Below are 27,189 nucleotides of genomic sequence, written 5' to 3' on the forward strand. Positions count from 1 at the left end.
GTGTACTCACGCACAAGAGAGGTGCACTCACATGAGATAAGTGTACTCACACACACAAGAGAGGTGCACTCACAAATGAGAGAACTGTTTTCACACATAAGAGAGGTGTACTCACAAACAAGAGGTGTACTCACATACAAAAGGCGTACTCACACACAAGAAAGGTGTACACACAAGAGTTGTACTCACACAGGAGAGGTGTACTCATCAACAAGAGGTGCACTTACACATGAGAAAAGTGTACTCACGCACATGAGACGTGCACTCACAAATGAGAAAACTGTTCTCACACACATGAGAAGTGTACTCACATACAAGAGGTGTATTCACACATGAGAAAGGTGTACTCACACACAAGAGTTGTGTTCACATACAAAAGGTGTACTCGCACAAGAGAGAGGTGTACTCACATACAAGAGGTGTACTCACACAATAGAGAGGTGTAGTCTTGCACAAGAGAGGTGCACTCACACATGAGAGAAGTGAACTCACGCACAAGACAGCTGCACTCACAAATGAGAGAACTGTTCTCATGCACACGAGAGGTGTACTCACATACAAGAGGTGTACTCACACACGAGAAAGGTGTACTCACGTGCAAGAGTTGTACTCACACATGAGAGGTGTACTTATACAGAAGAGAGGTGCACTCACACAGGAGAGAAGTGTACTCACGCACAAGAGAGGTGCACTCACAACTGAGAGAACTGTTGTCACACACAAGAGAGGTGTACTCATGCAGGAGAGAGGCGTACTCTCACACGACAGAGGGGTACTCAAAAATGACAGAGTAGTACTCACACACAGGAGAGGCATACTCACACGAGAGAAGTGTACTCAGACAAGAGAGACGTGCTCTTATGCACAAGAGACGTGCACTCACGCACAAAAGAGGTGCACTCACACAAGAGAGGTGCACTCACACAAGATAGACGTGTACTCTCACAAGAGATGTTTACTCACACACGAGAGGTGTAGTCATGTACAAGAAGTGTACTCACGCACAAAAGAGGTGTACTCACACACGGGAGAGGTGTACTCATGCATGAGAGAGGTGAACTCATGCATGAGAGAGGTGTACTCACACACGAGAGGTGTACTCACAGATGAGAGAGGTATACTCACACATGCGAGAGCTGTACTCTTGCATGGGAGAGGCATATTCAAGCACAGGAGAGGTGTACTCACACAAGAGAGGTGTACTCAGACCAGAGAGACATGTACTTATACACAAGAGACGTGCACTCAGGCACAAGAGAGGCGTACTCATGCAGAAGAGAGGTGTACTCATATATAAGAGGCATACTCAAACACAAAGGAGGTGTACTCACAAGAGAGGTGTACTCACACAAGCAAGACGTAAACTCACGCACAAGAGAAGTGTACTCCTGTATGAGTGAGGTGTGCTCACACCAGAGAGTTGTACTCATGCACAAAAGAGTGATACTCACACATGAGACTGGTGTACTCATGCAGAAGAGAGGTGTACTCACACGAGGGAGGGGGTATAGTCACACACTAGAGAGGTGTACTCACGCACAAGAGAGATGAATTTGCACAAGAGAAACGTGTACTCATGCAAAGAGAGTTGTACACCTGCACAAGAGAGGTGTACTCACACATGAGAAGTGTACTCACGCACAGGAGAGAACTACTCATGCACAAGAGAGGTGTACTCACACATGAGAAGTCTACTCATTCACAGGAGAGGCGTACTCATGCACAACAGAGGTGTACTCACACACAAGAGGTGTACTCACACACAGGAGAGGTGTACTCACGCACAAGAGAGGTGCACATGCACAAGAGAAACGTGTACTGACGCACAAGGGAGGTATACTCATGCACTAGAGAGGTGTACTCATACATGAGAAGTGTATTCACGCACAGGAGAGGTGTACTCACACATTAAAAGTCTATTCACGCACAGGAGAGGTGCTCTCACGCACTGGAGAGGTGCATTCACGCACAATAGAGGTGTACTCACACACAAGAAGTGTACTCACACAAGAGAGGTGTACTCCTGCATGAATGAGGAAGTGTAGTCACACACGAGAGAGGTGTACTCCCGCACAAGAGAGGTGCACATACACAAGAGAAACGTGTACTGATGCACAAGGGAGGTGTACTGACGCACAGGAGAGTTGTACTCACGCACAAGAGAGGCGTACTCAAACATGAGAGAGGTGTACTTATACACAAAAGAGGTGTACTCACACAAGAGAGAGGTGTACTCACGCACAAGAGAGGTGTACTCACGCACAAGAGAGGTGTACTCACGCATGCGAGAGGTTCCTCATGGAAGGTGTACTCACACACAAGAAAGAGGTGTACTCACACACGAGAGAGGTGTACTCACGCACGAGAGAGATGTACTCACACACAAGAGGTGTACTCACGCATGAGAGAGGTATACTCACACACGAGAGAGGTGTACTCACAAGAGGAGTACTGACACATGAGAGATGTACTAACGTACAAGAGTGGTGCACTCACACATGAGAGAAGTGTACTCATGCACAAGAGAAGTGCACTCACGCATAACAGAGGCATACTCACAAACGAGGGAGGTGTACTCACACAAGAGAGGTGTACTCCTGCATGAGGGAGGAGGTATAGTCACACACGAGAGCGGTGTACTCACGCACAAGAAAGGTGCACATGCACAAGAGAAACGTGTACTGACGCACAAGGGAGGTGTACTCATGCACAAGAGAGGTATACTCATCCATCAGAAGTGTACTCACGCACAGGAGAGGTGTACTCACACACAAGAGGTGTACTCACGCAGGAGAGGTGTACTCTCACACGAAAGAGGCATACTCAGACAGGAGAGAGGTGTACTTAGACTAAAGAGACATGTACTAACGAACAAGAGACGTTCACTCATGCACAAGAGGTGCACTCATACAAGAGATGTGTACTCTCACAGAGGTGCACTCACACATTAGGTGCACTCACACACAAGAGAGGTGTAACTCAGACACAAGAGGTGTACACACACACAGAGGGGGTACTCACACACAAGAGAGGTGTACTCACACACGAGAGTGGTGTACTCACACACAAGAGAGGTGTACTCACACATGAGGGAGGTGTACTCACACACGAGAGTAGTGTACTCACATACAAGAGAGGTGTACTCACACCTGAGGGAGGTGTACTCATACAAGAGAGGTGTACTCACACATGCAAGACATGTATTCACGCACAAGAGAGGTGTACTCATGCAGGAGAGAGGCGTACTCACACACGACAGAGGGGTACTCAAAAATGACAGAGTAGTACTCACACACAGGAGAGGCATACTCACACGAGAGAAGTGTACTCAGACAAGAGAGACGTGCTCTTATGCACAAGAGACGTGCACTCACGCACAAAAGAGGTGCACTCACACAAGAGAGGTGCACTCACACAAGATAGACGTGTACTCTCACAAGAGATGTTTACTCACACACGAGAGGTGTAGTCATGTACAAGAAGTGTACTCACGCACAAAAGAGGTGTACTCACACACGGGAGAGGTGTACTCATGCATGAGAGAGGTGAACTCATGCATGAGAGAGGTGTACTCACACACGAGAGGTGTACTCACAGATGAGAGAGGTATACTCACACATGCGAGAGCTGTACTCTTGCATGGGAGAGGCATACTCAAGCACAGGAGAGGTGTACTCACACAAGAGAGGTGTACTCAGACCAGAGAGACATGTACTTATACACAAGAGACGTGCACTCAGGCACAAGAGAGGCGTACTCATGCAGAAGAGAGGTGTACTCATATATAAGAGGCATACTCAAACACAAAGGAGGTGTACTCACAAGAGAGGTGTACTCACACAAGCGAGACGTAAACTCACGCACAAGAGAAGTGTACTCCTGTATGAGTGAGGTGTGCTCACACCAGAGAGTTGTACTCATGCACAAAAGAGTGATACTCACACATGAGACTGGTGTACTCATGCAGAAGAGAGGTGTACTCACACGAGGGAGGGGGTATAGTCACACACTAGAGAGGTGTACTTACGCACAAGAGAGATGAATTTGCACAAGAGAAACGTGTACTCATGCAAGGAGAGTTGTACACCTGCACAAGAGAGGTGTACTCACACATGAGAAGTGTACTCACGCACAGGAGAGAACTACTCATGCACAAGAGAGGTGTACTCACACACGAGAAGTCTACTCATTCACAGGAGAGGTATACTCATGCACAACAGAGGTGTACTCACACACAAGAGGTGTACTCACACACAGGAGAGGTGTACTCACGCACAAGAGAGGTGCACATGCACAAGAGAAACGTGTACTGACGCACAAGGGAGGTATACTCATGCACTAGAGAGGTGTACTCATACATGAGAAGTGTATTCACGCACAGGAGAGGTGTACTCACACATGAAAAGTCTATTCACGCACAGGAGAGGTGCTCTCATGCACTGGAGAGGTGCATTCACGCACAGTAGAGGTGTACTCACACACGAGAAGTGTACTCACACAAGAGAGGTGTACTCCTGCATGAATGAGGAAGTGTAGTCACACACGAGAGAGGTGTACTCCCGCACAAGAGAGGTGCACATACACAAGAGAAACGTGTACTGATGCACAAGGGAGGTGTACTCACGCACAGGAGAGTTGTACTCACGCACAAGAGAGGCGTACTCAAACATGAGAGAGGTGTACTTATACACAAAAGAGGTGTACTCACACAAGAGAGAGGTGTACTCACGCACGAGAGAGGTGTACTCACGCACAAGAGAGGTGTACTCACGCATGCGAGAGGTTCCTCATGGAAGGTGTACTCACACACAAGAAAGAGGTGTACTCACACACGAGAGAGGTGTACTCACGCACGAGAGAGATGTACTCACACACAAGAGGTGTACTCACGCATGAGAGAGGTGTACTCACACACGAGAGAGGTGTACTCACAAGAGGAGTACTGACACATGAGAGATGTACTAACGTACAAGAGTGGTGCACTCACACATGAGAGAAGTGTACTCACGCACAAGAGAAGTGCACTCATGCATAACAGAGGCATACTCACAAACGAGGGAGGTGTACTCACACAAGAGAGGTGTACTCATGCACAAGAGAGGTGTACTCCTGCATGAGGGAGGAGGTATAGTCACACACGAGAGCGGTGTACTGACGCACAAGAAAGGTGCACATGCACAAGAGAAACGTGTACTGACGCACAAGGGAGGTGTACTCATGCACAAGAGAGGTATACTCATCCATCAGAAGTGTACTCACGCACAGGAGAGGTGTACTCACACACAAGAGGTGTACTCACGCAGGAGAGGTGTACTCTCACACGAAAGAGGCATACTCAGACAGGAGAGAGGTGTACTTAGACTAAAGAGACATGTACTAACGAACAAGAGACGTTCACTCATGCACAAGAGGTGCACTCATACAAGAGATGTGTACTCTCACAGAGGTGCACTCACACATTAGGTGCACTCACACACAAGAGAGGTGTAACTCAGACACAAGAGGTGTACACACACACAGAGGGGGTACTCACACACAAGAGAGGTGTACTCACACACGAGAGTGGTGTACTCACACACAAGAGAGGTGTACTCACACATGAGGGAGGTGTACTCACACACGAGAGTAGTGTACTCACATACAAGAGAGGTGTACTCACACCTGAGGGAGGTGTACTCATACAAGAGAGGTGTACTCACACATGCAAGACATGTATTCACGCACAAGAGAGGTGTACTCACGCACAAGAGAGGTGTACTTACAAAAGAGAGGTGTAGTTACACACAAGAGAGATGTACTCACATATGAGAGTTGCACTCACACAAGGTGTACTCACACACAAGAGAGGTGTACTCACACACAAGAGGTGTACTCACACACGAGAGGCGTATTAACACACAAGAGGTGGATTAATGCACAAAATAGGTGTAATCAAGCACAAGGGAGGTGTACTCACAGACAAGAGGTGTACTCACATACAAGAGGTGTACTCACACATGAGTGAGGCGTACTCACATACAAGAGGTGTACTCACACACGAGAGATGTGTACTCACATACAAGAGGTGTACTGACACATGAGAGAACTGTTCTCACACATAAGAGAGGTGAACTCACAAACAAGAGGTGTACTCACATACAAGAGGCGTACTCACACACGAGAAAGGTGTACATACAAGAGTTGTACTCACACAGGAGAGGTGTACTCATGCACAAGAGGTGCACTTACACATGAGAAAAGTGTACTCACGCACAAGAAGTGTACTCACGCACAAGAGAGGTGCACTCACATGAGATAAGTGTACTCACACACAAGAGAGGTGCACTCACAAATGAGAGAACTGTTCTCACACATAAGAGAGGTGTACTCACAAACAAGAGGTGTACTCACATACAAGAGGCGTACTCACACACGAGAAAGGTGTACACACAAGAGTTGTACTCACACAGGAGAGGTGTACTCATCCACAAGAGGTGCACTTACACATGAGAAAAGTGTACTCACGCACATGAGACGTGCACTCACAAATGAGAGAACTGTTCTCACACACAAGAGAAGTGTACTCACATACAAGAGGTGTATTCACACATGAGAGAGGTGTACTCACACACAAGAGTTGTGTTCACATACAAAAGGTGTACTCGCACAAGAGAGAGGTGTACTCACATACAAAAGGTGTACTCACACAAGAGAGAGGTGTACTCTTGCACAAGAGAGGTGCACTCACACATGAGAGAAGTGAACTCACGCACAAAGCTGCACTCACAAATGAGAGAACTGTACTCACACACAAGAGAGGTGTACTCACACATGAGGGAGGTGTACTCACACACAAGAGTAGTGTACTCACACACAAGAGAGGTGTACTCACACATGAGGGAGGTGTACTCATACAAGAGAGGTGTACTCACACACGCAAGACATGTATTCACGCACAGGAGAGGTGTACTCACGCACAAGAGAGGTGTACTTACAAAAGAGAGGTGTAGTTACACACAAGAGAGATGTACTCACATATGAGAGTTGCACTCACACGCAAGAGAGGTGTACTCACACACAAGAGGTGTACTCACACACAAGAGGCGTATTAACACACAAGAGGTGGATTCATGCACAAAATAGGTGTAATGAAGCACAAGGGAGGTGTACTCACAGACAAGAGGTTTACTCACACACAAGAGGTGTACTCACATACAAGAGGTGTACTCACACATGAGAGAGGCGTACTCACATACAAGAGGTGTACTCACACACGAGAGATGTGTACTCACATACAAGAGGTGTACTGACACATGAGAGAACTGTTCTCACACATAAGAGAGGTGAACTCACAAACAAGAGGTGTACTCGCATACAAGAGGCGTACTCACACATGAGAAAGGTGTACACACAAGAGTTGTACTCACACAGGAGAGGTGTACTCATGCACAAGAGGTGCACTTACACATGAGAAAAGTGTACTCACGCACAAGAGTTTCACTTACACATGAGAAAAGTGTACTCACGCACAAGAGGTGTACTCACGCACAAGAGAGGTGCACTCACATGAGATAAGTGTACTCACACACAAGAGAGGTGCACTCACAAATGAGAGAACAGTTCTCACACATAAGAGAGGTGTACTCACAAACAAGAGGTGAACTCACATACAAGAGGCGTACTCACACACAAGAAAGGTGTACACACAAGAGTTGTACTCACACAGGAGAGGTGTACTCATCCACAAGAGGTGCACTTACACATGAGAAAAGTGTACTCACGCACATGAGACGTGCACTCACAAATGAGAGAACTGTTCTCACACACAAGAGAAGTGTACTCACATACAAGAGGTGTATTCACACATGAGAAAGGTGTACTCACACACAAGAGTTGTGTTCACATACAAAAGGTGTACTCGCACAAGAGAGAGGTGTACTCACATACAAGAGGTGTACTCACACAAGAGAGAGGTGTACTCTTGCACAAGAGAGGTGCACTCACACATGAGAGAAGTGAACTCACGCACAAGACAGCTGCACTCACAAATGAGAGAACTGTTCTCATGCACACGAGAGGTGTACTCACATACAAGAGGTGTACTCACACACGAGAAAGGTGTACTCACGTGCAAGAGTTGTACTCACACATGAGAGGTGTACTTATACAGAAGAGAGGTGCACTCACACAGGAGAGAAGTGTACTCACGCACAAGAGAGGTGCACTCACAACTGAGAGAACTGTTGTCACACACAAGAGAGGTGTACTCATGCAGGAGAGAGGCGTACTCACACACGACAGAGGCGTACTCAAATATGACAGAGTAGTACTCACACACAGGAGAGGCATACTCACACGAGAGAAGTGTACTCAGACAAGAGAGACGTGTTCTTATGCGCAAGAGACGTACACTCACGCACAAAAGAGGTGCACTCACACAAGAGAGGTGCACTCACACAAGATAGACGTGTACTCTCAGAAGAGATGTTTACTCACACACGAGAGGTGTACTTATGTACAAGAAGTGTACTCACGCACAAAAGAGGTGTACTCACACACGGGAGAGGTGTACTCATGCATGAGAGAGGTGAACTCATGCATGAGAGAGGTGTACTCACAGATGAGAGAGGTATACTCACACATGCGAGAGGTGTACTCTTGCATGGGAGAGGCATACTCAAACACAGGAGAGGTGTACTCACACAAGAGAGGTGTACTCAGACCAGAGAGACATGTACTTATACACAAGAGACGTGCATTCAGGCACAAGAGAGGCGTACTGATGCAGAAGAGAGGTGTACTCATATATAAGAGGCATACTCACACACAAAGGAGGTGTACTCACAAGAGAGGTGTACTCACACAAGCGAGACGTAAACTCACGCACAAGAGAAGTGTACTCCTGTATGAGTGAGGTGTGCTCACACAAGAGAGTTGTACTCATGCACAAAAGAGTGATACTCACACATGAGACTGGTGTACTCATGCAGAAGAGAGGTGTACTCACACGAGAGAGGGGGGTATAGTCACACACGAGAGAGGTGTACTCACGCACAAGAGAGGTGAACTTGCACAAGAGAAACGTGTACTCATGCAAAGAGAGTTGTACACCTGCACAAGAGAGGTGTACTCACACATGAGAAGTGTACTCACGCACAGGAGAGAACTACTCATGCACAAGAGAGGTGTACTCACACACGAGAGGTCTACTCATTCAAGGAGAGGTGTACTCATGCACAACAGAGGTGTACTCACACACAAGAGGTGTACTCACACACAGGAGAGGTGTACTCACGCACAAAAGAGGTGCACTAACACGAGAGAGGCATATTCATGCACGAGAGAGGCGTACTCACACATGAGAGAGGTGTACTCAGACAAGAGAGACGTGTACTCACACACAAGAGACGAGCACTCACACAAGAGAGATGTGTACTCTTACAAGAGAGGTTTACTCATGCACAAGAGAGGTGTACTCACACGCAAGAGGTGTACTCACATACAAGAGAGGTGCACTCACACAAGAGAGACGTGTACTCTCACAAAAGACGTTTACTCACACACAAGAGGCGTACTCACAGATAAGAGAGGTGTATTCACACACAAGAGGTGTACTCATGCTCAAGAGAGCTATACTCACACACGAGAGAGGTGTACTCACATACAAGAGAGGTGTACTCACACAAAAGAGAGGTGCACTCATGCACAAGAGAGGTGCACTCACATACAAGAGAGGTGCACTCACACAAGAGAGACATGTACTCTCACAAGAGACATTTACTCACACACAAGAGGTGTACTCACACAGAAGAGAGGTGTATTCACACACAAGAGGTGTACTCACGCTCAAGAGAGGTGTACTCACACACGAGAGAGGTGTACTCACGCACGAGAGTTGTACTCACAGATGAGAGAGGCATACTCACACACAGGAGAGGTGTACTCAGACAAGAGAGACGTACTCTTGCAGACGAGAGGTGTACTCATTCATAAGAGGCATACTCACACACAAGAGGTGTACTCACACAGAGGAGAGGTGTACTCACGCACAGCAGAGGTGTACTCGCACACAAGAGGTGTACGCACACACAGGAGAGGTGTACTCATGCACAAAATAGGTGCACTAACACGAGAGAGGCATACTCATTCACAAGAGAGGCGTACTCACACATGAGAGAGGTGTACTCAGACAAGAGAGACGTGCACTCACACACAAGAGACGTGCACTCACACAAGAGAGATGTGTACTCTTACAAGAGAGGTTTACTCACGCACAAGAGAGGTGTACTCACACGCAAGAGGTGTACTCACATACAAGAGAGGTGCACTCACACAAAAGAGACATGTACTCTCACAAGAGACATTTACTCACACACAAGAGGTGTACTCACACAGGAGAGGTGTATTCACACACAAGAGGTGTACTCACGCTCAAGAGAGGTGTACTCACACACGAGAGAGGTGTACTCACGAACGAGAGGTGTACTCACAGATGAGAGTGGCATACTCACACACAGGAGAGGTGTACTCAGACAAGAGAGACCTAGTTATACACAAGAGACGTGCAATCAGGCACAAGAGAGGCGTACTCACGCAGAAGAGAGGTGTACTCATTCATAAGAGGCATACTCACACACGAGGGAGGTGTACTCACACAAGAGAGGTGTACTCACACAAGCGAGACGTATACTCACACTCAAGAGAAGTGTACTCCTGCTTGAGTGAGGTGTGCTCACACATGAGAGTTGTACTCACGCACAAAAGAGCTATACTCACACATGAGACTAGTGTTCTCTTGCAGAAGAGAGGTGTACTCGCATGACAGAGGGGGTGTAGTCACACACAAGAGAGGTGTACTCACGCACAAGAGAGGTGAACTTGCATAAGAGAAACATGTACTCAGACAAGAGAGACATGTACTTATACACAAGAGACGTGCACTCAGGCACAAGAGAGGTGTGCTCTTGCAGACGAGAGGTGTACTCATTCATAAGAGGCATACTCACACACAAGAGGTGTACTCACACACAGGAGAGGTGTACTCACGCACAGCAGAGGTGTACTCGCACACAAGAGGTGTACGCACACACAGGAGAGGTGTACTCACGCACAAAATAGGTGCACTAACACGAGAGAGGCATACTCATTCACAAGAGAGGCGTACTCACACATGAGAGAGGTGTACTCAGACAGGAGAGACGTGCACTCACACACAAGAGACGTGCACTCACACAAGAGAGATGTATACTCTTACAAGAGAGGTTTACTCATGCACAGGAGAGGTGTACTCACACGCAAGAGGTGTACTCACATACAAGAGAGGTGCACTCACACAAGAGAGACGTGTACTCTCACAAGAGACGTTTACTCACACACAAGAGGTGTAATCACAAGGAAGAGAGGTGTATTCACACACAAGAGGTGTTCTCACGCTCAAGAGAGGTGTACTCACACACGAGAGAGGTGTACTCACGCACGAGAGGTGTACTCACAGATGAGAGAGGCATACTCACACACAGTAGAGGTGTACTCAGACAAGAGAGACGTACTCACGCAGAAGAGAGGTATACTCATTCATAAGAGGCATACTCACACACAAACGAGACGTATACTCACACTCAAGAGAAGTGTACTGCTTGAGTGAGGTGAGCTCACACAGGAGAGGTGTACTCACGCACAAAATAGGTGCACTAACACGAGAGAGGCATACTCATTCACAAGAGAGGCGTACTCACACATGAGAGAGGTGTACTCAGACAAGAGAGACGTGTACTCACACACAAGAGACGAGCACTCACACAAGAGAGATGTGTACTCTTACAAGAGAGGTTTACTCATGTACAAGAGAGGTGTACTCACACGCAAGAGGTGTACTCACATACAAGAGAGGTGCACTCACACAAGAGAGACGTGTACTCTCACAAAAGACGTTTACTCACACACAAGAGGCGTACTCACAGATAAGAGAGGTGTATTCACACACAAGAGGTGTACTCATGCTCAAGAGAGGTATACTCACACACGAGAGAGGTGTACTCACATACAAGAGAGGTGTACTCACACAAAAGAGAGGTGCACTCATGCACAAGAGAGGTGCACTCACATACAAGAGACGTGCACTCACACAAGAGAGACATGTACTCTCAAAAGAGACATTTACTCACACACAAGAAGTGTACTCACACAGAAGAGAGGTGTATTCACACACAAGAGGTGTACTCACGCTCAAAAGAGGTGTACTCACACACGAGAGAGGTGTACTCACGCACGAGAGGTGTACTCACAGATGAGAGAGGCATACTCACACACAGGAGAGGTGTACTCAGACAAGAGAGACGTACTTATACACAAGAGACGTGCACTCAGGCACAAGAGAGGTGTACTCTTGCAGACGAGAGGTGTACTCATTCATAAGAGGCATACTCACACACAAGAGGTGTACTCACACACAGGAGAGGTGTACTCAGGCACAGCAGAGGTGTACTCGCACACAAGAGGTGTACGCACACACAGGAGAGGTGTACTCACGCACAAAATAGGTGCACTAACACGAGAGAGGCATACTCATTCACAAGAGAGGCGTACTCACACATGAGAGAGGTGTACTCAGACAAGAGAGACGTGCACTCACACACAAGAGACGTGCACTCACACAAGAGAGATGTATACTCTTACAAGAGAGGTTTACTCATGCACAGGAGAGGTGTACTCACACGCAAGAGGTGTACTCACATACAAGAGAGGTGCACTCACACAAGAGAGACGTGTGCTCTCACAAGAGATGTTTACTCACACACAAGAGGTGTTATCACAAGGAAGAGAGGTGTATTCACACACAAGAGGTGTTCTGACGCTCAAGAGAGGTGTACTCACAAACGAGAGAGGTGTACTCACGCACGAGAGGTGTACTCACAGATGAGAGAGGCATACTCACACACAGTAGAGGTGTACTCAGACAAGAGAGACGTACTCACGCAGAAGAGAGGTGTACTCATTCATAAGAGGCATACTCACACACGAGGGAGGCGTACTCACACAAGAGAGGTGTACTCACACAAACGAGACGTATACTCACACTCAAGAGAAGTGTACTCCTGCTTGAGTGAGGTGAGCTCACACAGGAGAGGTGTACTCACGCACAAAATAGGTGCACTAACACAAGAGAGGCATACTCATTCACAAGAGAGGCGTACTCACACATGGGAGAGGTGTACTCAGACAAGAGAGACGTGTACTCACACACAAGAGACGAGCACTCACACAAGAGAGATGTGTACTCTTACAAGAGAGGTTTACTCATGCACAAGAGAGGTGTACTCACACGCAAGAGGTGTACTCACATACAAGAGAGGTGCACTCACACAAGAGAGACGTGTACTCTCACAAAAGACGTTTACTCACACACAAGAGGCGTACTCACAGATAAGAGAGGTGTATTCACACACAAGAGGTGTACTCATGCTCAAGAGAGGTATACTCACACACGAGAGAGGTGTACTCACATACAAGAGAGGTGTACTCACACAAAAGAGAGGTGCACTCATGCACAAGAGAGGTGCACTCACGCACAAGAGAGGTGTACTCACACACGAGAGGTGCACTCACGCACAAGAGAGGTGCACTCACGCACAAGAGAGTTGTACTCACAAACAGTAGAGGTGTACTTACACACATGAGGTGTACTCACACCTAAGTAAATGTACTCACACACAAAGGGCGCATGGGACCGGCCATCAAGGATCTCCATGGAGCCTGGTACAGCTGTGCCCCCTGCCCAGGACTTCCTCCTGCCCCTCCACACTGGCTCTGCTGTTGAGTGCCCACGCCAACAGAGTGTGCTGGAGGAGTGTGTGGCCACCTCTGCTGCTTGATACTGGCCAAGAGAAGTGCCCGTGGAAATCACCGGTGGCCTCTGGTTGGATACTGCTGTCTGCAGCTCTTGCTGGTAGCCCACGAGGGCTTGTGACCTGTGGGAGTCACCGGTGGCCACTCGTTGGATACTGCTGTCTGTAGCTCGCACTGGTAGCCCACGAGGGCCTGTGGGAGTCACTGGTGGCCTCTGGTTGGATACTGCTGTCTACAGCTCTTGCTGGTGGCCCACGAGGGCTTGTGACCTGTGAGAGTCACCGGTGGCTACTGGTTGGATACCGCTGACTGCAGCTCTTGCTGGTAGGCCACGAGGGCCTGTGGGAGTCACCGGTGGCTTCTGGTCGGATACCACTGTCTGCAGCTCTCACTGGTAGCCCTCAAGGGCCTGTAGCCTCTGAAGGGAGCTCGTGCCCTGTGGTTAGCGTTGGTGGCCAGGTCCAGTGGGCGTCAGTGAACTGTGGTAGTAGTCCGTTCCTTGTGGCATCTGTCAGTGGCCAGTGGTGGGCCTTGTGGGCTATGCTGGGCGTCAGAGGTGTGCACGATCTGCCAATGTCCAGTGGTAGCTGTTGGTTGTCTGTTGGTTGTCTGCAGGATTATTTGGTGGCCGGCAGTGGGTGTCAGAGGCTTCTGGTAAATGTGTTACCTGTTTATGCCCTGTGGAAGTGGTTGGTGTCCTGTGGCAACCGTTTGTGAGCTGACGGTGACCTGTGATAGCCGACGGTGGTCTGTGGTAGCTAACAGTCACCTGTGGTAGCTGACGGTGGCCTGTAGTAGCCCTCGATGGCCAGCGGTGGCTGACAGTGGCCTGTGGTATTTCTGTGTGTCCTCTGGGAGCTGTTGTATCCACAGCTGGCATCAGACACCTGTACTAACTGTTGTGCTCTGTGGTCCCTGTCGGTGTCCTCTGGTACCTGTCAGCAGCTGACAGTGGCATATTGTATCTGTCTGTCATGTGGCAGCTGTTGGTGGCCTAGGGTAGACGAGGGTGGCCGGAGTTACCTCTCAATGGCCTGAGGTAGGCGTTAATGGCTTATCGCATCTGTCAGTGTCGTGTGATAGCTACTGATGGCCAGTGGTACGAGCCGATGTACTGTGCTTAGTGTTAGTGGTTTGTGGTAGGAGTTGGTGGCATATGGTGGTTTGGTGGCCTGTGATATCTGTCCTGTGGTATTTGTGTCCTGTATTACTTGTTGGTGGCCAGTGATTGCTGTAGTAGCCTTTGGTGGCCTATTGCCAGGGTGTCGGGGGGCCTTCAGAGGCTTGTAGTGGCAGTTAGAGGTGTTGGAGGCCTGTGGTAGTTGTTGGTGGCCTGTAATAGGTGCCAGTTTTCTCTGGTAGCCTCCAGTAGCCAGTCGAGGTGCTGGTGTTCTAGTAGCTGTTAGTGGTTTGTTGAAGATGTCCGCAGCCTGTATAAGGGTTGGTCGTCTGTGATAGCCGTCGGTAGTCTGCAGTAACTGTCAGTGGCCGAGGTAGATGTCCTTGGCCTTTGGTAGACGTTTTTGGCAAGTGGTAGTTTTGACTGGCCTGTAGTAGCTGGCAGTGGCCTACGGAAGTGGTCAGTGGGCTCTGGTAGAATTTGGTGGCCTTTGTTACCTGTCAGTGGCCTATGGTAGAAGTTGGTGGCCTGTGATTCTGGTAGAAGTTAGTGGCCTGTCCTTTGGTAGAAGTTGGTGGCCTGCGGTAGCTGTCGGTGGCCTCTAGTAGAAGCTGGTGGTCTGTGATAGCTATCAGTGCCCTTTGGTAGAATTTAGTGGCCTACAGTAACTGTTGGTGGCCTGTAGTAGCTGTCTGTGGCCTCTGGTAGAAGTTGGTGGCCTACGGTAACTGTTGGTGGTCTGCAGTAGCTGTTGGTGGCTTCTGGTAGAAGTTGGTGGCCTGTGATAGCTGTGGGTGTCCTGCAGTGGCTGTCGGTGGCCTCTGGTAGAATATTGTGGCCTACAGTAACTGTTGGTGGCCTGCAGTAGCTGTCGGTGGCCTCTGGTAGAAGTTGGTGGTCTGTGGTAGCTGTGGGTGTCCTGCAGTGGCTGTCGGTGGCCTCTAGTAGAAGTTGGTGGCCTACGGTAACTGTTGGTGGCCTGCAGTAGCTGTCGGTGGCCTCTGGTAGAAGTTGGTGGTCTGTGGTAGCTGTGGGTGTCCTGCAGTGGCTGTCAATGGCCTCTGGTAGAAGTTGGTGACCTACAGTAACTGTTGTTGGCCTGCAGTAGCTGTCGGTGGCATCTGGTAGAAGTTGGTGGCCTACGGTAACTGTTGGTGGCCTGCAGTAGCTGTCAGTGGCCTCTGGTAGAAGTTGGTGGTCTGTGGTAGCTGTGGGTGTCCTGCAGTGGCAGTTGGTAGCCTCTGGTAGAAGTTGGTGGCCTACGGTAACAGTCGGTGGCCTGCAGTAGCCGTCGGTTGCCTCTGGTAGAAGTTGGTGGCCTATGGTAACAGTCAGTGGCCTGCAGTAGCTGTTGGTGGCCTCTGGTAGAAGTTGGTGGTCTGTGGTAGCTGTGGGTGTCCTGCAGTGGCTGTCCGTGGCCTCGGGTAGGAGCTGGTGGCCTACGGTAACAGTTGGTGGCCTGCAGTAGCTGTCGGTGGCCTCTGGTAGAAGTTGGTGGCCTGCAGTAGCTGTCGGTGGCCTCTGGTAGAAGTTGGTGGCCTACGGTAGCAGTCGGTGGCCTGCAGTAGCTGTTGGTTGCCTCTGGTAGAAGTTGGTGGTCTGTGGTAGCTGTGGGTGTCCTGCAGAGGCTGTCGGTGAACCTCTGGTAGAAGTTGGTGGCCTGCAGTAGCTGTTGGTGGCCTCTGGTAGAAGTTGGTGGCCTGCAGTAGCTGTCGGTGGCCTCTGGTAGAAGTTGGTGGCGTGCAGTAGCTGTCGGTGGCCTCTGGTAGAAGTTGGTGGCCTACGGTAACAGTCGGTGGCCTGCAGTAGCTGTCGGTGGACTCCGGTGGAAGCTGGTGGTCTGTGGTAGCTGTGGGTGTCCTGCGATAGATACCGGTGGTCGGTAGTGGTGTTCTTCTGCCTGTGACCAGCGCATGCCGATGGTCTGTGCTCCTCTGGTGGAGGCAGGGTGCGGGTGAGGGGAGCACGTGGGGGATGTGCGCTGTGCTGACACAAGAGGTGTGTGCCCTGCTGATAAGGCGCTTCAACGCGCACAAGGCTGCAAGTTCCAAGAACTCACCCTAGCCGGTGCTGCAGACCAGGCTCAGAGTCCCAGCTGACCTCCTGCGCTGCTCAGACCCCGTGGCCTTCCCACTGCACATACCCCATCCCCTGGAGAGGGCCCGGGTTCTGCAGGAGATGCCTGAGGCTTGAACTGTGGGAAAGAACTGAGATCCTGGGGGACCCACAATAGCATAGACTGAATCCCTCCGCCCCCCACCCCTCGCGGGGCCCCAAGCACTGGGAGACGCCGACCGAGACTCCCTCGGAGTGTCTCTGCTCCCTCCTCTCCTAAGCTGACAGGCCACTGGGTGTCACTCCTGAGCTACATACATCAGCTCCCTCTAGATCTTGAAACCAGTGCCATACCATAACTGGCCACACAGCGTCGCTGCTGCACAATGCATGTGCTGCCTTTACCATACTGGGACTGACCGCAGGGTCTCACTTCTGCACCATAGAGCTGTCCCTCGCAGACCTTCAGATGATACCATACTGGGACTGACCGCAGAATGTCACTTCTGCACCATAGAGCTGTCCCTCGCAGACCTTCAGATGATACCATACTGGGACTGACCACAGAATGTCACTGCTGCACTCTAGGGCTGTTCCTTGCAGGTCTTAAAGTCATACCATACTGTGACTGACCGCAGGGTCTCACTGCTGCACCATAGAACTGTTCCTCCCAGACATTCAGACAATGCAATACTGTGTCTGACCACAGGGTGTCACTGCTGCACTCTAGGGCTGTTCCTTGCAGGTCTTCAAGTCATACCATACTGTGACTGACCGCAGGGTCTCACTGCTGCACCATAGAACTGTTCCTCCCAGACATTCAGACAATGCAATACTGTGTCTGACCACACGGTGTCACTGCTGCACCATAGAGCTGTTCCTTGCAGGTCTTCAAGTCATACCATACTGTGACTGACCGCAGGGTCTCACTGCTGCACCATAGAACTGTTCCTCCCAGACATTCAGACAATGCAACACTGTGTCTGACCACAGGGTGTCACTGCTGCACCATAGAGCTGTTCCTCTCAGGCCTTCAGATAGTACCATACTATGAATGACTCTGTGGTGTCAGCACTGCACAACAGATCTGCACTTCCAGGGCACTAGCCAGTGTCAATCTTTGACTGACCATAAGGTGTACTTGCAGTTCTGGAGATCCGTTCCATTTAGGGCTTCAACCAATGCCTTAATGTGATTGACCACAAGATGTCAGGGCTGCACCACACATCTGCACCTCCAGGGCTTCAGCTGACACCACACTATGACTAGCCACACATTGTCAAAACGTCACTCAAAATGCTCTGCTGCTTCGCCTTACGGTAGTGCTATGCAGTGCCTGACCACCGGCTGCTTTACCCCCTCGCTTCCAAACAACACCATACAATGACTGGCCACAGGGTGTCGCTGCTGCGCCATAGAGCTGCTTCCTCCTGGGTGTCAGCTGATCTTAAGCCATGACTGACACTGGATCAAGTGTCTCTGTCACTACAGAATATTGTATGATGTGCAAGTTGTGTTTTGAATGACCTTTGCGCACGTGCGGGATTCTGACCTTAACCATAACTTCCATGTTTCAGTGATTTGTTTTGGTTTTATTTCGTAACCCTCTCTGCTCTTTAACTGTGCTTTTTTTACTTGAATATGTATCTATTGATGTCATCAATTACGCCATTTAACATGTCACGAGTTGTAATATGTGAGGTCATAAGCAGTGACGGGGTCCAAGGTACTGTTAGCTCACTGAACTATAGCATGTGAATTTCAGTGTTTTTTTTATTTTTTCTTAACATATTTTTACATTTCTTTTCAAAACCTCTTATAATGTCAGTTTAAGCTTTGTTTTTTGGATAATTTCTGCTAATGTATGTTAGACCCGGTTTTCTGGGCACCAGGGCACTCAAGGGTTACCCTGCTCCAATCGCATGAGCTGGAGTGTCCCCCACTGGTGTCCTGTGGCCTCAGTACTATTGGACTCAAATCTGGAGAACCAGGTACCCCTCTCCAGCACTTGACTCTCTCAGGTTAGCGAGGCAGAGGAGTCCAAGGCTTACTCAAGGGGATGAGGTGGGTTTTGACATTCAGAATACAGGGTACACTGTACTACTAGGTAATAAGATCAATGTCCAGTCAGTGCTTTACTTTTTAAAAAGTAAAATACTTTAATACACATAATAGAAATATACTACACATAAATCGAAGATAAACAGTGAAAACCAGACATCTCCAGAAGCCTCTGGGCCAGAGTTCTGATCACAAACAGTATTATAGCGCCTAGATGATAAGAACTATACAAACACAGTTAGCATGTAGACACACAATTAACATTGCATATTACAGACCATGTTGCACAGGGTTGCTCTCACTCGCTAGAGCCAGGATACCAATCCTTGTATGGCAATGGTGTAGTTTTAGCATATAAGGTGATGTCAAACGTTCCAGATCAGCCCCAGAACCCACCACCCAAAGCAGAGAAGTACCCTCTGGTCCTTAGCAAGGACACCGCGCTGGTGGCGTTAGGGATCTGATCACAGGTGCCTGATGTCTTGGCGCAGTTTACTGGAGTCCCACTAGGCCAGTAGCCACTGGCTAGCTGTAGGAGAGTACTTGCTGGCCAGAGTGCCAGTACACCCTGGTACCCCCATGTATCACAAAGAGAAATGTAGGGGGCCTGTACCACAGGACACTCTTCCCCAGCTACAGATTGTAACTGCAAGTATCACAGGCTCCAACAGCACAGGGGAGGGGTCTGGGCAGAAGTGACCTCACCTTTAAAGGACTGAAATCAAGCTTCTCCGTCTCCCTCTGTTGATGTGCTGCAAGCTTCCTTATCTTGAGCAGCTGTTTGCAATTTCCATGTCTTCCAAGCCCATGGTGCTCTGCTGGACAAGCCCCACAAACAGCTGGTCATCTGTGTAGGCAAGTACCCTCTTTTTGGCCTGGTTACCCCCACATTTTGCCTGCTGTCAGTGTGTTTGTGACTGTGTTCACTGGGATCCTGCTAACCAGGACCCCAGTGACTGTGCTCTCTCCCTCTCAATTTACTTGTTCCCGACTTTGTGCACCCCACAAATGGTATACTGGTGCCCCCATGTAAGTCCCTAGTATATAGTGTCCAGGGCATTGGGGCACCAGGGGTTCCCTATGGGCTGCAGCATGTATTCTGCCACCCACGGGAGCCCATGCAAAATGTGTCTGCAGGCCTGCCATTGCAGCCTGCGTGAAAAGGTGCATGCATCCTTTCACTACAGGTCATTGCACCAGGTCACTGCAAGTCACCCCTAGGGAAGCCCTCCTAGCCCAGAGGGCAGGGTGAAGGTACCTGTGTGTGAGGGCACCCCTACATGAGCAGAGGTGTCCCACAAACTCCAGCACCATTTGCCTGGAGTCCTGAGTGCGGGGAAGCTATTTTACGTATGTACTATACATAGGCCACTACCTGTGTCCAGCTCCATAATGGTAACTCCGAGCCTAGGCATGTTTGGTATCAAACATGTTGGAATGATACCCCAATACTGTTGCCAGTATTGATTGTATGATTCCATGCACTCTGGGGGCTCCTTAGAGGACCCCCAGCTTTGCTCCTACCAGTTGTCAGGGCTTTCCCGGACATCCTGAGCTGCTGCCATCCTACAACCTGGTTTCTGCCGTCCTGTTGCTTGAACAGCTCAAGCCCAGGAAGGCAGAACAAAGGATTTCCTATGGGAGAGGTGGGCAACACCCTCTGCTGTTGGAAATAGGTGTTGCATGGCTTGGGAGGGGTAGCCTCCCAAGCCATTAGTATGCTTTGAAGGGCACATTTGGTCCCCTCCTTGCATAAACTAGTTTTCACCAGTCCAGGGACCCCTGGTCCCTGCTCTGGTGTGAAACTGGACAATGGAAAGGGGAGTGACCACTACCCTGTCCATCACCACCCCAGGGATGGTGCCCAGAGCTCCTCTAGGTGGCCATCTTGAATCTAATAGTGGCCAGGTCAGGCAAGTGACGTCACAGCCCCCTCGTGATAGGTGACCAATCCTCTTTTTAAGGGTATATAAGGTCTCCATCTTAGGTGGGGCCTCAGATTCGACGTGCAAGATTCCAGCAGGACCCATCTGCAATGTTTACTTCGGCCTCTGACCACTGGAACCACAACTGGACTTCATAGGAACCTATGATCTGCAGCTCCAGCGATGACTTCGCTCTGCAACATTGTTTCTCCTGCTCCTTGCTTGGGTCTTGCACAGTCTTTTTACAAAGTTTCCCTGTGGGTTTCGGAAAAAAACAGGTACTTACCTGTTCTCTCCTGGTCACTGAGGGCACTCTGGTACTTAGCTTTTGGGATTCCTAGTTCCTCCAGCTCCCCTCTACAGATTCCACTTTTCTGGGTAGGGGTCTAACTTTCGCATTCCTTTTTTTTAGTATATGGTTTTGTCTCCCCGAGGTTCTCTATTGTTTACTGTCATTTCACTGTTTCCTATTACTTTCTATTCCCATTCCAGATTACCAAGGTGTATATAATATTGTGTTTACTCACCTACTAGTAGAGTATTGCCTACAAAGTATTTTAGTATTTATGTTACCATAATAAAGTGCCTTTATTTTTTCACTGTGTGGTTCTTTCATGTGTGAGAGTGCTGTGTGACTACAGTGGTATTGCATGAGCTTTGCATGTCTCCTGAATAACCCTTGGCTGCTCATCCACAGCTACCGCTAGAGAGCCTGGCTTCTATACACTGTCTACACTTCACTAATAGGGGATACCTGGACCTGGTATAAGGTGATAACACCAGAGGTACCCACCATACACCAGGCCAGCTTCCTACACTCTGCATCTGCATTCAGGTTGCCAATTGATCCTTTTGCTCTTTCACAGCAGGAAAATCCCTTCACAGCAGAATCCATCAGTCACAGAGAAACTCTCAAGTTCAGACGTGGTGAGCAAACTTCCTTGTCTTTCCACCGCAGGCCCACAGCTGGCATCTGTAGATGCTTCTTAGAACCGAAGACCAGTCTTGAACAACCACTGACCACTCAGGCCAGACTTTTGTCACCTCTGATTGATAGCCTGATCCAATCAGAGGGTCTGCTACTTTTGAATCCTGGGTGCTCCTCCAATCATGAGAACTATCTGTGTCATGCTCACTGCGTGTAAAAGGCATGTACAGGATGGGTTACTGTGCTTCAAGACAGGATCTTGGTATCAGCCCGGGCTATTCTCCAGAGAGGAATTTTAATTAACTCTAGACCAGGGGGCACTGACTATCATCTCTTCTCGCAGAGTTAGGGCAGCTAAACACAGATAAGAGCCAGTGTCTACCCCAGCCCACCAGGCTTCTCCAAGGAATAGGGAGGGGTACGGGGAGCTGGAATGTCAAGCAGAACAGCTCAGCTCACATTAAACACAATGGCTCATCTCACCATTCTCCCCTAGAGGACCTACTGTCTCTCAAAGTACACACCCCAGGTAGACAAAGGCAACAGGACCACAGGCAAAGAAGACTGCACAGACGTGATCAGGAGGGTGGCTAGTTGCCCCCCCCATCAAGGGTGCAAGGATACAGGAATCCCTGAGTATAGATTTATTGCTGCCACCACTGTTAGTCTACAACCACCTTGGTAGAGAGGGCAGTAGCCACTCACTGTGAAATAGGGGTGCACTATGCATGCCCCTCTCGACCTCTAGGGGCTCAGTCCATGTAAACAGGGGGATCCTCAGTAGACATACTTGTTTATTATGTTCACTGAGGTAGGGATGCAGAAACCATACAGTAACGTGTAAGTGACTTGCCTGTAGATCACCATAGGGCAGGGGAAGCAGGGCCTCCAGAGACACGCAGAAGACTTACCAACACTTTAAAAATAATATAATGTCTTATTGCCACGCCTAACTATAAGGTCACTATAACCATTGTTTGTTTCTGTGAATCTCTTTATTTTTTTAATCATGTTCAAACTTGAGCATACACTCATCCCCCTGGTCCCAGGACCCTTGTTTGGGGTCCCTCTGGGTCCCCAAACAAGGGTCTGGGGTCTCCCTTAACTGACCTAAGACTTCTGTGTCTGAAAACTGACCAAACTTCACCGGTGCTCACGCCCCTGGATTCATCTGATCTCTAGATTTACCAGAAGTCCCTCAACTCCTCCGACCTTGGGAAGGTTCTCGAGAGGCCTGCCCCGTCCACCTCCAGACTGCTGTACGTCAATATAATGAGATTCGGAACATCCACCCAAAAACCTACTGCAGCCACTGAATCTCCTCCCACCGCGTTGTGGAGGGCATACGCGCCCTGATGGTGCAGCGGCAGGTGACGGAGGTGATAATGACCTTTCTCATGTGATGCGGTGACCAGCTTTCCCATCTCCACCCATCGCCGCAACTCTGGTCACCAGTCTAGCAGTGCCTGGGAGCAGATGTCATGAAAATGGTGGATCAGAGCCAAGGTCATGGACAAGAGAGGCCTCTAGCTCAGGCTGCTCCAAGACTGCTTGAGAGCTACCACCACCCTCACCCGTCCCGCTCTCATCACCAACCTTTTGTCTCCCACGGTGGAGGTGGGACAAGTCTTGGATTAGTCCTCGTCACTCATACCTAATGGCCACCAGGTCCTGCAGAGCTCTCGTCGCCTCAGGGGTCCCTCGAGGTTCTACCCTGTAGCCCAAAACCTTCACTTCTGCTTGTACCCTCTTCTCCACTGCGCCCTTACTCCCTGGCTGGTACTCCGCCCTATCTGAATGACCCGGCAGCCAACGATGTCCACCGACTGACAACCTGCAGCTCTCTTCTGAAGCCGTGAATGCCTGGTGCATGCCTGGTGCATGCCTGAGAGTCTCAGGAGCTACGACTGTGAGTAGGTACTTACGATGTGAGAGTATGTACGGTACGCTGCACGCTGGGTAGGGTCCAGAGCATTGTATGACTCTAGGATGGGGCGACCAGATGGCGGAGGACAGGAAAGCTGGATCAGAGCCCCTGACCCAGGCCACAAGGAATGAAGTCACTTCTACAAATGAAGCCTTGGTAGAACCACGGCTTCTGCCTGGATTTCTACCTCTATGTGGGAAATACTGGGGGGGGACTCAGCCTGAGCCCCCCTTCCCATACAAGACTTCCACTCCACGGCTCTGGCCATCATCTGATCGCATGCACCCCCTGGCCCAGATGGGGAAGGTGGCCAAGCGCCTCACTTATTGTTACGCAAAATTCCCAAAATTACGCCATTCCGCGCATTGTGTAATGAGGGTCACTCTTTAAAAATGCTCTTCAAATGCACAGGAACATCAGAACATGAGCAGCTCCTGTCCACCTAGCGTCAGCATTTGATGGGAGCATGTTTGTCGCGCCAACAGACAGATCTGCTTGCAGAAATCTCACGTAATTCCACGAAAGAAAATGACAAGGATTTCGAACACCCCTGCCTTACACACCTGGCCCCAGTCCCACTGACCCCCTCGCACCGCACGCATGAGAGCTTCAACCCTGGGTCTGACCTCATCATGTATTGGTTGATCGCAGTTCACTCTGTCCCCTTACAAGTTCACCTTCGGTCCAATTCAAAGGCAAAGTTGTAAATGTGCTCTCTGACCTTCACTATCTCACAAGATGCCCTTTTATAGGTTTCTGCAATTCTGAACACCTTCCCAGACTAGAGGCGGAAACCTGTGGCAAGTGCCCTTCTCCTGGTGCAATCCTGTGGCAAGTGCCCCTCCTGGTGCAATCCTGTGGGAAGTGCCCCTCTCCTGGTGCAATCCTGTGGCAAGTGCACCTCTCCTGGTGCAATCCTGTGGCAAGTGCCCCTCTCCTGGTGCAATCCTGTGGCAAGTGCACCTCTCCTGGTGCAATCCTGTGGCAAGTGCACCTCTCCTGGTGCAATCCTGTGGGAAGTGCCCCTCTCCTGGTGCAATCCTGTGGGAAGTGCCCCTCCTGGTGCAATCCTGTGGGAAGTGCCCCTCCTGGTGCAATCCTGTGGGAAGTGCCCCTCCTGGTGCAATCCTGTGGCAAGTGCCCCTCCTGGTGCAATCCTGTGGGAAGTGCCCCTCCTGGTGCAATCCTGTGGCAAGTGCCCCTCCTGGTGCAATCCTGTGGCAAGTGCCCCTCCTGGTGCAATCCTGTGGCAAGTGCCCCTCCTGGTGCAATCCTGTGGGAAGTGCCCCTCTCCTGGTGCAATCCTGTGGGAAGTGCCCCTCCTGGTGCAATCCTGTGGGAAGTGCCCCTCCTGGTGCAATCCTGTGGGAAGTGCCCCTCCTGGTGCAATCCTGTGGCAAGTGCCCCTCTCCTGGTGCAATCCTGTGGCAAGTGCCCCTCTCCTGGTGCAATCCTGTGGGAAGTGCCCCTCCTGGTGCAATCCTGTGGGAAGTGCCCCTCCTGGTGCAATCCTGTGGGAAGTGCCCCTCTCCTGGTGCATCCTGTGGGAAGTGCCCCTCCTGGTGCAATCCTGTGGGAAGTGCCCCTCCTGGTGCAATCCTGTGGCAAGTGCCCCTCTCCTGGTGCAATCCTGTGGGAAGTGCCCCTCCTGGTGCAATCCTGTGGGAAGTGCCCCTCCTGGTGCAATCCTGTGGCAAGTGCCCCTCTCCTGGTGCAATCCTGTGGCAAGTGCCCCTCTCCTGGTGCAATCCTGTGGCAAGTGCCCCTCTCCTGGTGCAATCCTGTGGCAAGTGCACCTCTCCTGGTGCAATCCTGTGGCAAGTGCACCTCTCCTGGTGCAATCCTGTGGGAAGTGCCCCTCCTGGTGCAATCCTGTGGCAAGTGCCCTTCTCCTGGTGCAATCCTGTGGGAAGTGCCCCTCCTGGTGCAATCCTGTGGGAAGCGCACCTCTCCTGGTGCAATCCTGTGGGAAGTGCCTCCCTCCTGGTGCAATCCTGTGGGAAGTGCCCCTCTCCTGGTGCAATCCTGTGGCAAGTGCCCCTCAATCCTGTGGCAAGTGCCCCTTCTGGTGCAATCCTGTGGGAAGTGCCCTTCTCCTGGTGCAATCCTGTGGCAAGTGCCCTTCCTGGTGCAAACCTGTGGGAAGTGCCCCTCTCCTGGTGCAATCCTGTGGCAAGTGCCCCTCTCCTGGTGCAATCCTGTGGCAAGTGCCCTTCTCCTGGTGCAATCCTGTGGGAAGTGCACCTCTCCTGGTGCAATCCTGTGGCAAGTGCACCTCTCCTGGTGCAATCCGGTGGGAAGTGCCCCTCCTGGTGCAATCCTGTGGGAAGTGCACCTCTCCTGGTGCAATCCGGTGGGAAGTGCCCCTCCTGGTGCAAACCTGTGGGAAGTGCCCCTCTCCTGGTGCAATCCTGTGGCAAGTGCCCCTCTCCTGGTGCAATCCTGTGGCAAGTGCCCTTCTCCTGGTGCAATCCTGTGGGAAGTGCACCTCTCCTGGTGCAATCCTGTGGCAAGTGCACCTCTCCTGGTGCAATCCGGTGGGAAGTGCCCCTCCTGGTGCAATCCTGTGGGAAGTGCACCTCTCCTGGTGCAATCCGGTGGGAAGTGCCCCTCCTGGTGCAATCCTGTGGGAAGTGCCCCTCCTGGTGCAATCCTGTGGGAAGTGCACCTCTCCTGGTGCAATCCGGTGGGAAGTGCCCCTCCTGGTGCAATCCGGTGGGAAGTGCCCCTCCTGGTGCAATCCTGTGGGAAGTGCACCTCTCCTGGTGCAATCCGGTGGGAAGTGCCCCTCCTGGTGCAAACCTGTGGGAAGTGCCCCTCTCCTGGTGCAATCCTGTGGCAAGTGCCCCTCTCCTGGTGCAATCCTGTGGCAAGTGCCCTTCTCCTGGTGCAATCCTGTGGGAAGTGCACCTCTCCTGGTGCAATCCTGTGGCAAGTGCACCTCTCCTGGTGCAATCCGGTGGGAAGTGCCCCTCCTGGTGCAATCCTGTGGGAAGTGCACCTCTCCTGGTGCAATCCGGTGGGAAGTGCCCCTCCTGGTGCAATCCTGTGGGAAGTGCCCCTCCTGGTGCAATCCTGTGGGAAGGCTTTCAGGATCTCGTCTTCTCAGGTGAACATGAACATAAGTATACCTTTGCCTGTGAAAAAGAGAAAACACACACACACACACACACCGACACACCCACACACACACCGACACACACACACACACACACGCGGACACACACAAACACACACACAAACACACACACACCGACACACCCACACACACACCCACAGACACACCCACCCACACACAAACACACACACTTCCTACTTTAATTATTTTTTACGAGGAAAATTGTTTCGC

At 50.4% G+C, this 27,189-nt stretch overlaps 1 protein-coding gene across 2 annotated transcripts in view; it reads right to left on the reverse strand.

Annotated features, from left to right (window-relative positions):
* MISP (mitotic spindle positioning) overlaps positions 1-27,189 on the reverse strand; it is a 204,657-nt gene that overhangs the window by 144,953 nt on the left and 32,515 nt on the right. The window contains exon 1 of one of the 2 annotated variants that reach the window (XM_069216998.1): positions 13,687-16,867. The exons of the other annotated variant lie outside the window; for it this stretch is intronic. Within the exon in view, the coding sequence (XP_069073099.1) occupies positions 13,687-13,713 (27 nt within the window). The 5' untranslated portion in view covers positions 13,714-16,867. Of the gene's footprint in view, positions 1-13,686; positions 16,868-27,189 lie in introns of those variants that run through there. 2 annotated transcript variants of the gene reach the window in all.

The sequence above is a fragment of the Pleurodeles waltl genome, chromosome 12 (genome assembly GCF_031143425.1).
Source record: "Pleurodeles waltl isolate 20211129_DDA chromosome 12, aPleWal1.hap1.20221129, whole genome shotgun sequence".
NCBI lineage: Eukaryota > Metazoa > Chordata > Amphibia > Caudata > Salamandridae > Pleurodeles > Pleurodeles waltl.